The sequence below is a fragment of the Sporisorium graminicola genome, chromosome SGRAM_4 (assembly GCF_005498985.1).
Source record: "Sporisorium graminicola strain CBS 10092 chromosome SGRAM_4, whole genome shotgun sequence".
NCBI lineage: Eukaryota > Fungi > Basidiomycota > Ustilaginomycetes > Ustilaginales > Ustilaginaceae > Sporisorium > Sporisorium graminicola.
Genome location: NC_043734.1, coordinates 124,724 through 140,079, shown reverse-complemented (window position 1 = coordinate 140,079; position 15,356 = coordinate 124,724). Strand labels below are relative to the sequence as shown.

At 56.7% G+C, this 15,356-nt stretch overlaps 4 protein-coding genes across 4 annotated transcripts; 3 read left to right on the top strand and 1 right to left on the bottom strand.

Moving 5' to 3' along the window:
- Positions 1–68: 68 nt before the first annotated feature.
- EX895_004523 (uncharacterized protein) lies at positions 69–3,677 on the top strand (the record flags this gene model as incomplete). Its single annotated transcript, XM_029885117.1, has 2 exons — positions 69–2,623; positions 2,756–3,677. 2 exons carry the CDS (start codon positions 69–71, stop codon positions 3,675–3,677), a joined length of 3,477 nt encoding a protein of 1,158 aa, XP_029738359.1.
- A 309-nt stretch (positions 3,678–3,986) lies between these two features.
- On the bottom strand, positions 3,987–6,788 carry EX895_004522 (uncharacterized protein; the record flags this gene model as incomplete). The annotated part of the gene is made up of 2 exons (XM_029885116.1): positions 3,987–6,202; positions 6,422–6,788. 2 exons carry the CDS (start codon positions 6,786–6,788, stop codon positions 3,987–3,989), a joined length of 2,583 nt encoding a protein of 860 aa, XP_029738358.1.
- A 2,381-nt stretch (positions 6,789–9,169) lies between these two features.
- Positions 9,170–10,231, top strand: EX895_004521 (uncharacterized protein; the record flags this gene model as incomplete). Its single annotated transcript, XM_029885115.1, has 1 exon — positions 9,170–10,231. One exon carries the CDS (start codon positions 9,170–9,172, stop codon positions 10,229–10,231), a length of 1,062 nt encoding a protein of 353 aa, XP_029738357.1.
- Positions 10,232–13,697: 3,466 nt separating this feature from the next.
- Positions 13,698–15,251, top strand: EX895_004520 (uncharacterized protein; the record flags this gene model as incomplete). Its single annotated transcript, XM_029885114.1, has 1 exon — positions 13,698–15,251. The coding sequence occupies one exon, from the start codon at positions 13,698–13,700 to the stop codon at positions 15,249–15,251; it is 1,554 nt and encodes a 517-aa protein (XP_029738356.1).
- Between the last annotated feature and the right edge of the window lie 105 nt (positions 15,252–15,356).

Here is a 15,356-nt window from a genome sequence, read left to right as displayed (position 1 = left end):
GCATCTACTGTCCAGCTCAGATCCGGTGTCAACACTCTTTGCAGCCTCGAAGCAGTCTATAAAGCAAAATGGCTCGTGGTGGTAACCGTGGAGGAGGACGAGGAGGTGGTCGTGGACGTGGACGTGGCGGGGGACGTGGTCGCGGAGGAGGAGGCCGTGGTGGCGGACGTGGGGGCGGACGTGGTGGTAGCAATGGTCAGGGAGTGCGCCAATCTTACTTCCCCGGCGACCAGAAGAATGCCCGCCTCGAGGCTTACTACATCGACCAGGGCATCCTCGACCCTTCCGAGTGGGCCACCTTCATGGACTACCTGCGCACGCCTCTCCCAACTACCTTCCGACTCACCGCCGGCAAGGAGACCACACCGCAGCTTCTCAAGGCGCTTCAGGACATCTACATTCCCTTCCTCTCCAACGTCACCTTCGATGGCGAGAAAGTCGACCCGCCCAAGAATTTGCCTTGGTACCCGGATGGCCTCGGGTGGCACCTCAACACCAAGAAGAACGTCATCCGCAAGTCGCCCGAGTTCAAGCGTTTCCACCAGTTCCTTGTTCACGAGACTGACGTCGGCTCCATCAGCCGTCAGGAGGCTGTTTCCATGCTTCCGCCCCTGTTCCTCGATGTGCAGCCCCACCACCTCGTTCTCGACATGTGCGCTGCCCCTGGTTCCAAGACGGCTCAGCTGATCGAGTCGCTTCACTCTCCCTTCACCTCGGCTCCCAGCGCTTACAACCCAATGCCGACTGGTCTTGTGATTGCCAACGACTCGGACACCAAGCGCGCCCACATGCTTGTCCACCAGTCGCAGCGTCTTCCTTCGCCCAACCTGCTGGTCACTAACCTCGACGCTTCCAACTACCAGTCCATTCAAGTTCCCTGGAAGGCTGCTGACGAGGGCGCCGAGGTTATTCAAACTGCCATGAAGTACGACCGCATCCTTGCCGACGTGCCCTGCTCCGGTGACGGTACCATTCGCAAGAACGTGCCCATCTGGAAAGAGTGGACGCCCAACAACGCTGTGGGTCTGCACGCTCTCCAGCTCAAGATCCTCATGCGCGGTCTCAACCAGCTTCGTGAGGGCGGTCGCCTCGTCTACTCGACCTGCTCCATGAACCCCATCGAGAATGAAGCCGTCGTCGCCGAAGCGTTGCGTCGCTTCGAAGGCAAGGTCCGCATCGTCGACTGCAGCTCGAGATTGCCCGAGCTCGTTCGACGAAAGGGTCTCACCACCTGGAGGGCTGCCCCTGGCCGAGGCGCTCACCTCTTTGGCAAGTCCAAGTACGCCAAGGAGAAGGTGGCCAAGACTGCTGCTGTGGATGCCGCTGACGCTGCTGCTGCCGATGGAGAAGGCGAGCTTGTCGATGCAGAGATGAAGGACGCAGAGGGTGAGGTGGATGAGACCACCGCTGCTGCTGAGGACGAATCTGCCGCTCCAGAACAGGCAGGCGAGGCAGCTGCTGATCCCGAAATCGGTTCTGCCGAGTACCGCGACCGTCTGCCCGAGATTGCATGGATCAACGACTGGGAGCAGCTCAACGAGCTCGACGCCGATCTCGCCTCGCGCACGCCCAAGTCGCTCTGGCCTCAAGGTGACGAGGAGGCACTCGGCACACAGCACTGTATGCGTCTCTACCCTCACCTCCAGGACACGGGTGGATTCTTTGTTGCCTTGCTCGAGAAGGTGGGCAACCCGGACGACGAGGGTATGGCTGCTGGTATGATCCGTGCCATGGACCACCTTGATGCACAACGACCCGACGGCGAGTCGCTCACCAACGCAGTCAAGCGAGAGCTCTCTCCCGAAGCCGCTGACGCTGACGGTGCTCAGCCGGCCGCCAAGAAGCTGAAGGAGGACGACAGCTCTGCTAAGGAAGCTGCTGTCGCTGCTGTCGACGAGACCGAGCCCATTGAGGTGGAAGAGGCGACCGAAGGCACCAATGTCAAGGAGGACAAGCATGCTGCCGATCGCGCACGCAAGGCTGCTCAGCAAAAGCAGGTTGCTGAAGGACACGGTATTCCCGGTGGTCTCCCGTACAAGGAGGACCCTTTCGCATACATCCCGCCTTCTAACGACCAGGTACAGGCGTGCAAGAAATTCTTTGACCTCAAAGACACGTTCCCGCTGCGCAACCTGCTTGTGCGAAACGAAAACCACCAACCACTGCGATCGGTCTACCTCACTTCGACCACTGCCCGCGCCGTCATCACCGGCGGTGGCCCCGGCCGCGGTAACCACCCTCACATGAACCCCATCTTGCTCCGACTCATCAATTGCGGCATCAAGAGCTTGGGTCGACAGGACGCTGGCCGCGACGGCACACTCGAGTGCAAGTGGAGGATCATCTCGGACGGTCTCTTGTCGGTACGCCCGCACATCGAGGAGCGATCTGTGCTCAAGGCGCAGCTCAAGGATTTGGCATTCTTGATCGCCCACCACTATCCGATCTTGGACAATGTGCCTGGCGAATTCGGCGAACTGCTTAAGAGCAAGAAGATGGGCAGCTACGTGATTGATGTGCTTCCTTCGGAACACGATGGCAGGAAGCTCGAGTACAAGCTGAGCTTCCCCATTTGGAGGGCGGTCAACAGCGTCAACCTGATGCTTGACAAGCAGGAGAAGAGGTAAGTTTTTCCAAGAAGTCCCGCACTCCAATTTTTTTTCAATCCGCAACTCGCGAACTGACCATCTTCCAAAAAACAAACTATAAATTTTTCTCCGCGTCTTTCTTCTTATCAACATCCTTACAACAACAGTGCCTTATCGTTCCGCATCTTCGACACGGACCTTTCCAGCGCCGACGGAGGACGTCAATTCTCATCGCAACCTTCCAAGAAAGCAAACAAGGTCGCCAAGGACGCTGAACTGCAACTTTCGGATCAAGAGGACGCTGCACGAGCTGCCATGTCTTCTTCCACCGCTGCTGCTGATGCCCCTGCCGCAGCTCCCGCCAAGGTTGAGCTGGCCCCATACCAGTCGGAGTACATCCAGCTTGCGCTCGACAGTGCGATCCTCAAGTTCGATGGGCCGTACACGCTCAAGTCCGGGCGATTGAGTCCGTACTTCTTCAACGCAGGGCTGTTCAACACGGGAGCCAAGGTGCTCAAGGTGGCCGAGTGTTATGCTCAGCGTATTGTCGAGGCGGGGGTGCAATTTGATGTGCTGTTCGGGCCTGCGTACAAGGGAATCCCCTTGGCGGCGGCGACGGCGATGGCGCTGCAGCTGAACCACGGCGTGGATGTAGGATTCTGCTTCAACCGCAAGGAGGCCAAGACGCACGGCGAGGGCGGCTCGCTCGTCGGCGCCGAGCTCAAGGGACGCGTGCTGATCCTCGACGACGTCATCACCGCGGGCACAGCGATCAACGAGGCCATGGACATCCTCGCCAGCCAGCCCGCCGCCCAGCTCGCCGGCGTAGTCATCGCCCTCGACCGCCAGGAGAAGTCCTCCAAGGACGGCGTCACCGGCTCCACCTCGGCCATCACAGAGGTCGAGAAGCGCTACAACACCCACGTCTTCTCCGTCGTCACGCTCGACCAGATCATCGAATTCATGAACCGCGACCCCGCGGCCTACGCCGACAAGGTCGCAAAGATGAACGAGTACAGGATCATGTACGGCACCTCCGAGGTTGCTAGAGCCCAAGCTGCTGCTGCTGCTGCTGGAAGCACCGCTTGAAGATGATGGATGGCTTTGTAGAAAAATGTAAATTTGATTCATCTTTTGGAACCTTCCACTCTCTGGTTTGTGCGAAGACCTGCGTTTGAGAGCGGGTGCGTGAGACGCAGATGCAACGTTGGGCATCGCTGCGTAGCGTCCACGATGAGTCGACGAGCTGTTCTCTTGACTCGAGCTCGTGCGTCTCACGCCGAGCGGAGATCATTCGCTCTCGTTCTGCCTGTCTGTCTCATACACACGCATCAATAAGACTGACTCTGCAAATGCATTCTCTATTGCAACTCTACAGCAGTACAATCCCCCTCCTTCTCACTTGGCCTTCTTACCCGAGGCAACCGGCGCCGTCGGTTTCTTGTCGTCCTTCTTAGCATCCTCCTTCAGACTGACAATGCGGTTGAGCACGATCGGCCCGCCCGGCTTCTTGTCCCCAAACAGGCCCAGGTCGCCACTGAGACGGTCGAGGGCAAAGTACGCGGTTCGCATACCCTGGAAACGCACCAACTCCTTACCCACGAGCTGCTCGGCCGTACGCTCGGGGGCACCTGCGCCCGCAGCCTCCGTCGCAGCGGTCTCCGTCTCGCCGCGCGCCTTGGCCGCGTCCGCTTCCGCCTTCTGAGTGCGCTCAGTAGCCTCGGCACGCGCCAGCTCGATGCTGCGCTTGGCCACGTTCCAGAAGCCCACCTCGACCATGGCGCCGCGCACAATCTCGAGCGAGTCCGGGTTGACGTGGTCCAAGAAATTTTCCTCGGCAGCCGGATCGTCCGAGGTGAACAGCTGGTGGAAGATGCGCGCCTCGTCGACCTTGACCGGACTGTTCGAGGCTGCGTGCTCCGCCACCCACTGGATGTACGTCTTGGGCTTAGCAGTGTTCGCATCGCCGTAGGTCGCAATCACCTCGATCGGCTCGCCCTTCTCGTTCGTCTTGAAAGACTTGCACGTGATGGGGAAGGGCACCTGCAGCAGGCCGACCGTCTTTCCGGGTGCCAAGCGGAAGTAGTCTTTGCTGTCCTCGGTTCTGAAATCGGACGAGTCAATGTAAACGGTGCGGGTGAAGGGTATCTTGTTGGTGCCCATCTCGGGTGCCTTGGGATGCAGCGGCTTCTCGAGCTCCTGGAAGTGGTCCTCGGGCAAGTTTTCGATGGTGACCTTGAGCGGGTTGAGCACCATCATCAATCGCGGCGTCGAGAACTCGAGGTACTGACGCACAGCCTGGTCGAAACGACTGATCTGGATGGTCGACTTTGCCGTGGTGACACCCAGCGCGCTGACAAACGACAGGATGGCGCCAGGAGGCACACCCCTGCGCCTGAGGGCGATAAGCGTGAACATGCGCGGGTCATCCCAGTCCTCGATGTAGCCTTCCTTGACGAGCTTGAGGATCTTGCGCTTGGACATGACGGTGCCCTGGAGCGCCAGACGGCCGTATTCGGACTGGCGCGGCTTGTACACCTCGAGGGCGTCGCACAACCACTCGTACGATTCGCGCGAGAGGATGAACTCGGTGGTGCAGAGCGAGTGGCTGATGTTCTCAAAGCTATCGACGAGACAGTGGGTAAAGTCGTAGGTCGGGTAGATGCACCATTGCTTGCCCGTGCGGTGATGCGAAGCCTCGAGAACACGGTAGGCGATCAAGTCCCACATCTGCGGGTTGCCGTTCTCAATGTCCTGCTTCATGCGTAGTGTGACCTTGCCCAGCGCATATTTACCGTTCTTCATATCTTCAAAGTCCTGGAGCGACTCCTCGATGGGACGGTCGCGGAAACGTGAGGGCTTGCGGGGCCCACGTTCGGGACCTCCTCGCTGCTCCTTGATCTCGTCGGGGGTCGAATGATCGACGTACGCTTTGCCACGCTTGATAAGCTCAACGGCGAGCTCGTAGAGCTGCTGGAAGTAGTCACTCGAATAGGTAACCTTGAAAGGCTCAAAGCCAAGCCATCGCACCGTCTCGAGGATGCTGGTAAAGTACTTTTCCTCTTCGGCTTCCGGGTTGGTGTCGTCGTATCGGAGGTAGCAGAGACCGCCGTGGAAGCGGGCAAAGCCAAAGTTGACGGCGATGGCCTTGCTGTGACCAATGTGGAGGAAGCCGTTGGGTTCTGGTGGGAAACGAGTCATGACCATGCCCTTGGTGGCGGCGAGGTGCTGCTGCTTGAGCTCTGGCTTAATCTGGGGGTTCTCGCCGGGCTTGTGCAGGTTGGCGAGGAAGCCTTCCTTGAACATGGCATCCGGGTCGACAGGGCCGGCGGGTGCTGCATCCTTCTTCGCATCTGAGGTGGAAGCGGAAGCGGCGGATTTCTTCTTTTCCTTGGGAGGTGGTGCCTTCTTGGGTCCGAATGTGGCGAGGAGTGCGGCATCGACCGAGTTCTTGACGTCGACTGCGCTGGCCCATCGCATCTCTGGTGTCGCCTTGACGCCTGTGAGGATGGAGCCGAGCTTCGGCCAGCCCTCAACGGGATCGAGTTCGGACCTGTGGGATGCGATATAATCGTCTACTGCCTTGCGGGTTTGTTCGGGAGTGACTACGACGCCTGTTGAATGTTCGGAGCCGACAAAAGAGGGCGCAAAGCGTCAGCTGGCTTTTCCAGGAGGATCCTTTGGAGGAGCGGCGCAGCAGCCGGAGTCAGATCGAATAGAAACTGCATGCCATGCGGAAGAACAAGTTCTCCCTGACGGCTCTAATACATGCGTTTTGGTTTTTGGTATCTCATCCTTCAAAGCTGCTGACCACCGTAGTTAGAAGTACTTACCGACACCACACTCTTTGTCAAAGGCGGCCCTTTCTGGTTCGCCGTCGATATTTGATAGGAACTTGTATGCTGCGTTGACCTGATCGGATGATGTGAGACTGCCATCGACGATGCGTGATACGACATAGTCTCTGCTCTGCTTGTTGGAGGCCTCCTTGGCCGTAGATGCGGAGATGATGAGTGCTGACGCCTTGGGGTCAACGGACTTGTCGGTAAGGTTGTTGTCTGTGATGACGCTCTCGAGGGCGGCGGTGTGCTTTGGGTTCGTGAGCGTCTCAACGGCTCTGTTGCCGCTCAGGTTGAGCGACTCGAAAAGCTTGAGAAGCCTTGCATTCTCTGGGTCGTTGACGTCGACCTTCGGAGGCATCTTGAGAGATCCTTGGGTATGCTGAAAGTTCAGTCGAATGCGTTGCGGAGCCGAAGGGTATGATTATTCGTAGCTGAGACCCGGACGATGGTCTATTCGAGGATGGTGTGAGAGAGTGAGAGAACCAACTTTTTCTCTCTGGTCCGCTTTCCAACTCACATCGATGCGCCTTTTTTCGCTCGCGGGTAATTGGCTGGCTCGAGCCCAAAAGGAAGACTTCTGGTCGGTGTGACCCGATCGCGTGCCAATGTTCGGTGCGCGTTGACTGCATTCCGTTGCTTCTTATCTAGATTTCATCTGTGCTGCGCAGCGGGAGGCATTCCTCACCCATCTTGATACGAGTCATCCGAATGGTCACTACAGATGACTGAATCTAACTACTAGAAGCCCGAGGATCAGTGACCATGGCTCATGAGAGGGTCGCGAAGAGATCGGAGAAGCCCGTTTGATTCGCAAAGAGTATGGTCGGACGTAACATCGAGTGAAGATTCAAGGACAACACACAACGACCGACATGCTATTGGTAGGGATTTGATGGTTTGTTGTTGCTAGAAGATGATAGCAAACAAACGATGCAGCTGCTGAGGACGAGATCTACGTTGCATCTCGAAAACAATTCAGCAAGGCTGCATGTCGATTCTGTTGTCGTCTACGAGTTTCACGAGGCTGTGGCTGCCAGGAGAGGCCAAGGCTCCAGCTGTTATCTGGCAAGCCACAAGTCATGCATCCTCTTTCCAATATTGTGGACGTGTGTTTCGAATGCCTACTCCTTGCGTGAGCACAACGCTCATGCACATCCAGCTCGGACCGTCGGGTCATGGCATCAGAACTGAATGAGATGCCATCGGCTCCCGGCTCAGCTCAGCTCAACTATTATGAAAGCTTCGACGACGTCCGCGTCCGCGACCCGTAGTGGTGAAGGCAGATACTGTAAGATCGTCTTGCGCCGCTACTCTTGCACCCAACGCTGTGATGGACAAACTCGCTAAGCTCATCGAGGCTCTCTCTCTCTCTCTGTGCTCTCACGCCTTGCTCTACGCTTGTCACCACCGGGATGAGTAGGGAGGCACAAGAAACACGGGTCTAGCCCCGAGTTGTAAGTCATGTTTCAGACTCGCCGCTACGGCTGTAATGCTCATCGCAAGCGACCAATTCGAAGCTAAAGACATCGCTTCGAATTCTGACAACGCGACAGGGGATTACAATAAAGCACAGTTTTGAAAACGCGAGTTGAGAACGGCTGCCAAGGTCTCACCTTTTCAGTTCATTTCAAAGAGGAAGAAGAAAGCTGGAAAGTTTCAAGTCGACCTTTTTTTAGAGTTTGGTGGTGCGATGTGCGTGTGTGAGAAAACGGACGGGCCAGCTTTCAAGACGGTACGGGAAGGGCTTCCATAAAGGGCATCATCACACTCTGAGAACAGCAAAGTATCAGATGCGAGAGCGAGGCAAGGCATGCATACAGAGAGGTCTACTACATTCGACACGATAGATGCAGAGGGGCCAAAGTCAATCGAAGTGCTAGGAGCGGAATGGGAGGGTTCACAGAGAGCACACAGAGCGATGGGGACACAGTCAAAAGAGACACGCACGCACGAACGCACGCACGCACGCACCGTAAACGAGTCGAACCGCACCACAATGCACAGAAAGGGACTAGGCCCCTTTTCCACCGGATCCAACACACACGCCCACAAGCCCTTTCTTCCGTGGTCCCGGCCAACTCGAGTTACGCCGCCGTGCCACCAAATGGCACTAGTTTGTTCTCAAAGGTGAGATTCCTGCGCATTTTTGCTTGATCGGCTTCCCCGCCCGTCGACGCCGCCTCCCCTTTTTTCTCCTTTAGTCGGCGTTTCCGCCCGCCCTGTCCTTGCAAAGTGGCTTTTGCTCGAGTGTCGGTCACCATCAAAGCTTGAATCATTCGTGCCCTTTCGCAACTCATCTCATCTCGTTCCACCTCGTCCTCTTTTCCTTTGTCATCCACATCACCACCTCTCTCTCGCATCCCAACGAGCCTGCGTCCGCCCCGTCCCTCAGCTTCCCTCCAGCCACCTCGCTATCGGCCGGCCTCGCTCCCACTTGTCTCTACATCCATCGCCTCGAGCCAACGTGCATCTGCCCACTTTGCTACATCGTCATCGCCTTCAAAGCTCCGGCCTTTCCCGCACTGAGCGACAAGAACAGATCGCTAGCTCGGCGTTGATACAACCAGGTCGACGACGATTGTCATCGCTTCCACGCTTCGATCTACGTTCGCGCTTCCTTGCCTCAGCGTCGTCCTAGACTGCGTGCGAGTCTACGCTACTTATCCAGAGTCCGATTCTCCGGCACGATCACGAATCCGTACACTTCACCTCCTCACGGCATAGGCCACTACGTCAAAGATGGGTTGCGGTGCTTCAAAAGTTGACAAGGAGGGGCAGGCGCGCAATGATGCCATTGAGGCACAGCTGAAAAAGGACCGTCTGGCCCAGAAGAATGAAATCAAGATGCTCCTTCTCGGTGCCGGAGAGTCGGGCAAGTCCACCATCCTCAAGCAGATGAAGCTCATCAACCATGGGTCTTACTCTTCAGACGAGCGCGAGTCGTACAAGGAGATTATCTTTTCTAATACCGTCCAATCGATGCGCGTCATGCTCGACGCCATGGAGCGTCTTGATATCCCCCTCGCAGATGGCAGCAACGCACCACGCGCCGAGATCATTCTTGGCCTTTCACCAAGCATCGAGTCCGCCGTTCTTCCCCGAGAAGTCGCCGACGCCATCCACGGCCTGTGGGCCGACGGAGGTGTCCAGGCGTGTTTCGCCCGAAGCCGCGAGTACCAGCTCAACGATTCGGCCAAGTACTATTTCGACTCGATCCAGCGCATGGCCGAGCCCGGCTACCTCCCCACTGACCAAGACGTGCTGCGTTCGCGTGTCAAGACCACCGGCATCACAGAAACGCATTTCAAAATTGGAGAGCTCAATTACAAGCTCTTTGACGTCGGAGGTCAGCGTTCGGAGCGTAAGAAGTGGATTCACTGCTTTGAAAACGTCACTGCCATCATCTTTTTGGTCGCCATCTCGGAGTACGACCAGCTGCTGTACGAGGACGAGAATGTGAACCGTATGCAGGAGGCGCTCACGCTGTTCGACAGCATTTGCAACTCGCGCTGGTTCGTAAAGACTTCGATCATTCTGTTCCTCAACAAGATTGATCTCTTCAAGCAGAAGTTGCCCATCTCGCCCATGGCCGACTACTTTAGCGACTACACGGGAGGTTCCGACTACAACTCGGCGTGCGAGTACATTGTCAACCGCTTCGTCAGCCTCAACCAGAGCGACGCCAAGACCATTTACACACATTTCACCTGCGCCACCGATACCAGCCAGATCAAGTTTGTCATGTCGGCCGTCAACGACATTATCATCCAGGTCAACTTGCGGGATTGCGGTTTGCTCTAATACCAGAGATTCCGCTCTTTGCAACTAGTTTCTTACAGCATCGCATTCGCATTCAAAACCCACCACCTGCCACCTTCGTTCGCAAAGCAAAAGCGTCGAGTACGACCACCCTATCAACACACATACCTTTTCTTCCCTCGTTTCTCTTTTAAGACAAAGCCTGTAATTTCTTTTCACTCCACCGTACGGTCTGGCGGACTTGCTACGTCTCGCTATCCTTACGACGGACGTGTTTGTAGATTCGCCGTTCTTTTCTGGGGCATCATACCATTGTTCTTCTCATCGTTGCTCTGCATGTGGAGAGATAAGCCTTCGGTTGCAGTGGCCAGGTCATTTGTGTGTGCATGGCGAAGCCGTGCAGTGTTGCATGAGGCTTGTTGTTGGCCACTGGTCCGTCTTGACAAGTGCTGAAGAGCTCCATCAACCTCAGGGGCAGAAGTTGAATTTTTCTAGATGCAAAATTAAACCAACAAAGCAGATTAGGGTCTTTAGCTCAGCAGTAGAGCGGCAGACTTCGGTTCATCATTCTGAAGTATTCGTCCCTTCACAGGGCGATGTATTCTGCAGGTCGCGGGTTCAATCCCCGTAGGACTCTTTTTTTCACGATTTTTTTCTACGGCAACTTTTCGTTGGTCTACGCCAGTCATCCACACCAACAGTTTTGCGGTAGTTGATGTCCGAGATGTACCTCTTCCAACGGAAGAGAATCATCGTCGGGATGAGGCAAGAGAGTTGTGGTAGAAGGGGCGACCCCACGGAGAACCGAGGCGAGCGCGGGGGCATCAAGGCGACGAGGCAAGCGAGAAATGTTTATTGTCTTGGCGTGGGCAAGGCGCGTTCGGTAAGATGTGGTTACTCTGCTTTCCCGTTTCCATGTCGGCTTGTACGCCGCGGAGACATCCGCATCAGTGTGACTTAGCGCCCAACGATCCGAATGGCCAGGGCATCGGATGTCTCGTGGCATGGCCAAAAGTGTGGGGTGAGCGTGGGTCCCTGGTGTGGGGATGCTTTGCGTGTCCGCTTATCTATGCCACGCTGCATCTCTTGGATCAAAGGATCTGGTCTGAGACCATAAGATGTCAGGATGACGGCTAGTTGCTCTACCACAACGAGATTGTCAAACATAAGCAGGAAAGGCGCCCACGCTGTTCGACAGCATCTGCAACTCACGCTGATTCGTCTGGACGGCGCGCAATCAGTACCGTTCACGATCAGGTTGCGTTCAGGGACCGCGATATGTTTCTGTGAACACATACTCCCACGACTGAAACTCTTGTGTGGGGCAACGGTGCTTATGCATGCAACTCGATGGAACGGCTACTTCCATGCCTCGACCTCCAAGATCGAAGAGACACGTCTGATTGGTCGCCCCCGAATCGTGTGTGTGGGGTAAGGGCAAAACAAGAAGGTGCGGCTGCGAGTGCGGGAGGATCCGGGGTTCTGAAGATGGAGAGTAGACACCCGTCGGACTCTTTTTAGAAGAGACGAGCACACCGCCGGCGACAAGCATCTATTCGAGGTTCCCTTTGACCTGTGCTGCTGGTACTGGGCAGGCCGGGAGGAAAGCGAAACGTTGGCGAAGTGGGCATCATCTGGCTTCTGCATCTCCAACCACATGATATCTGCGGGCACCTGCTGCATCTCGTCGTGCTGCGCTTGAAGGCAGCAACAAGCATACACGCGAAGCAGATGTGCTCCGTTGTCTCCCGAGACAACAGCCTGCAAACGACGGTCGACGACGTCCAACACGCGCAGCGATGAGGGGCAGACGGGGCCTCGCCGGCGAAAAGGGGGCTTCGGAATGATCCGACCGGCAACAGGACACGAATCTGCTGACCGAACCCAGTCGAGGGGCTCTGGACATAATCGGCAAGCGAGACGGGAAGCCAGGCAATTTCAAAATGCTGGGTGCCCTACAGCTTTGGAATCGGGCGAAAGGGCCGAAAATGGAAGTTAGCGAGCGGAGTCACGGCTGCACGCTCACATAGAACAAACTCGCCGCGGCATTATAGACCACCGACAGGTAAGCGGCATCGAGACACTTGACCAGAGCGGGACATCAGACCAATCCGGAATTGAGTGTCAAAGTTGCACCGTCGCGACCGGCGAAATTCAATTAGCGACGGCGTGGGGAAACATTGAATTCTGCAAGCCACCCAAAAGAACAGGGGAAGTGAGCAGGGCAGCAGCAGGCCATGTGGGATTTGGTTCGAGTCAGAAACGAGGTGTAGGGAGAAAGGGATCAGGCGTCGGCTGCATCCAGCTGCGGGGATGAGGCATCGAAAGGCCGTCTCGAGGCGAATCTGTGCCTTTTGATTGGTTCGCTTACCTGTGCCTGTCTTCCGTGGCAATGAGACAAAACAAATGCTGCAGTGAGTGTTGCACAATCGACAATCGATGCTGTTGGCCGAAATCCAGCTTTACCTCGCAAATTCCGTGATGTTTTGGTTCCCGGCGAAGCCGAATAGTGGTTGGTATGAGACTGAGATTTGTCAGCTATGGTGATTGTACAAGAGTGACAACATTCTTGCGTCTTAGCGTGCACTAGCGTGCGGCAGTCGAGTCGGCGGGACGGACTATGGATTGCGGCAATGAAATTTTTACCACCCACAAGGGGCGAGGAAAATGCCAACCTGCGGCCGCGGCGGTTCAATCTGAGCTAAAGTGCGCAGCTGAAGCGTTCCTCGCGTCTGACAGTGCACAATCCTCAAAATGCACTCACTCACCTTGGTGTCACGTCACCCTTCGGCGAAATTCCAGTGTCATATCAGCTCCTCACAGCTGGTTCTTTTTCTTTTCCTGTGTCTCGGCGCCGCACTGTCAATTAGCGAAATGTGACGGTTCGTGTGCCGCGCTCGGCGCAACGACGACCCCACGCTAGGCCTCCTCTCTTCAGCATTGAGTTCGCCCCTCCAACGGAGCCCTGCTGCTGCAGCCAAGGGGAGCAGCCTCTCTCCGACTCCTATTTGCCTTGTGCGGGTCTCCGACGTGGATCGACTCGTCGTGCAGCGCAGCGCTTTCTCCGCAACGACTTCTCTTCTCTTTTCTTTTCTTTCTCGGCTGCTTCGAACGATTTGCTCTGCACCCACGCACGCTCCTCGAGTACAACCGGTGCCTCGTGCCCCTCAAAGTTCGCTTGAGTGGGTCATGAGCATGGCAGCGCTGGCAGGACACCGCCCATGTGACGCGAGGTACGCCGGTCCCTGACTAACTCTCGACTATCTCTCTCTCTCGCGCGCGCTTTGCCCAATCGTACGTTCTCCTCGAGCGTGTCGGATATAAAGACCCTCCTCGACGATACAGAGTGTGTGGCTATTCTCTCCCCACGTCCTTTGACTTCCCCTTCCCTTTGTGATCTCGAAGGAGCCTCTCAACACGTCGGCAGTCAGTCTGGAGCTAGCGGACGCGCACCGTTTGTCCCATATCTTCCCCCCTTCTCACTGCTTCGTATTAGAAACCAACAATCATGGTCGACCCTACCCACGGCCTTTTCAAGCTCCCCTCCAAGGAGGAGCGAAGGATCGCCCGCAATGGTGCTCCTCTCAACCCTATTAAGCTCGCCATGATGCTCACGCCCCTACAGGGCCTCATGTTCTTCTCCGGATGGCTCGCCTGGACAGTTGACGCCTGGGACTTTTTCGCCGTCTCACTCTCGGTCTCCGCGCTCGCCACCCAGTTCAACAGACACACTCACGACATCACCACCGCCATCACGCTCACCCTCCTCTTCCGTTCGGTCGGTGCTGCCGTCTTCGGCGTGATCTCGGACCGATATGGCCGAAAGTACCCCTTGGTCATCAACCTCATCATCATTGCTGCTCTGTCTTTGGGATCGGGTTTCGTGCAGACCTACCAACAGTTCCTCGCCGTGCGATCTCTGTTCGGCCTCGGTATGGGTGGAATATGGGGAATGGCGACGGCCACAGCCCTTGAGAACATGCCTGCTGCTCCCAGAGGTCTGTTCAGTGGAATCCTGCAGCAGGGGTACGCTGTAGGCTATCTGTTAGCCGCCTCGGTCAATCTGACTTGGATTTCCAGGACGCACAACTGGAGGATCCTCTTTTTCCTTGGTTCCGGTCTCTCTGCGCTTGCTGCTGTCGTCCGACTGCTCTTGCCCGAGTCTGAGCTGTTCCTCCGCCAGAAGGCGCAGCGAGATGCTTCCGGTGCGATTGGCAAGAGCAAAGCCAAGGTGTTTATCACCGAGCTCAAGGAGATGCTCAAGACCCACTGGCTCCGATGCATCTACGGTATCCTGCTCATGACCGGCTTCAACTTCCTCTCGCATTCGAGCCAGGATCTGTACCCTACCATTCTGCAGGAGTCCAAGCTGCTGACGGCCAAGCAGGCATCTCGGGCGACGATTATCTCGAACTGTGGAGCCATCAGCGGCGGCTTTGTGGCCGGCTACCTGTCGCAGTACCTCGGGCGACGCCTGACCATCATCCTGTTTGTCATTATCACGGGTGCGCTCATTCCGGCGTGGATCCTGCCGCACAGCTTCAGCGCCTTGTCTGCCGGTGCCTTCTTCCTGCAGTTCGGTGTGCAGGGCGCTTGGGGTGTGGTGCCGATCTACCTGAGCGAGATCTCGCCGCCTGCGTTCCGCGCGACCTACGCTGGTCTGGCGTACCAGCTGGGTAACGCGGCGTCGTCGGCCTCGTCCCAGATCGAGGCGGTGGGCGGTGACAACCTCAAGGAGCCCAACCCCAAGTGGCACCCTGGCTCGCCGGATACTGTCAAGGAGTTCATCCCGGCCTATGCACGGGTGTCGGCCATCCTGCTCGGCACCGTGTGCGCGTACCTGCTGATCGTCGTCACGTTCGGCTGGGAGTTCAAGGGCGCTGAATTCGAAAAAGCTCTGCCAGCGACGATCCCGGGCGCAGGAGAGCAGGATGGTGACCAGCTGCAAAAGGACGCCAGGCGCGCGGACCACACGCACGCATATGACGAGGAGAGCATCGAACACGTCGGTGACCGCGGCTATGCTCGTGGCGTCTCACCAGACGACGAGAAGAAGATCTAGGTTTGCGCCCGCTGGTGCCTTGTCACGTTTTCTTCCCCGTACGCTTGGGTCATGCCTCTCTCATCTTGCTCGAGTGTCTCATATGTGTATAGTAGTGATTTCCAA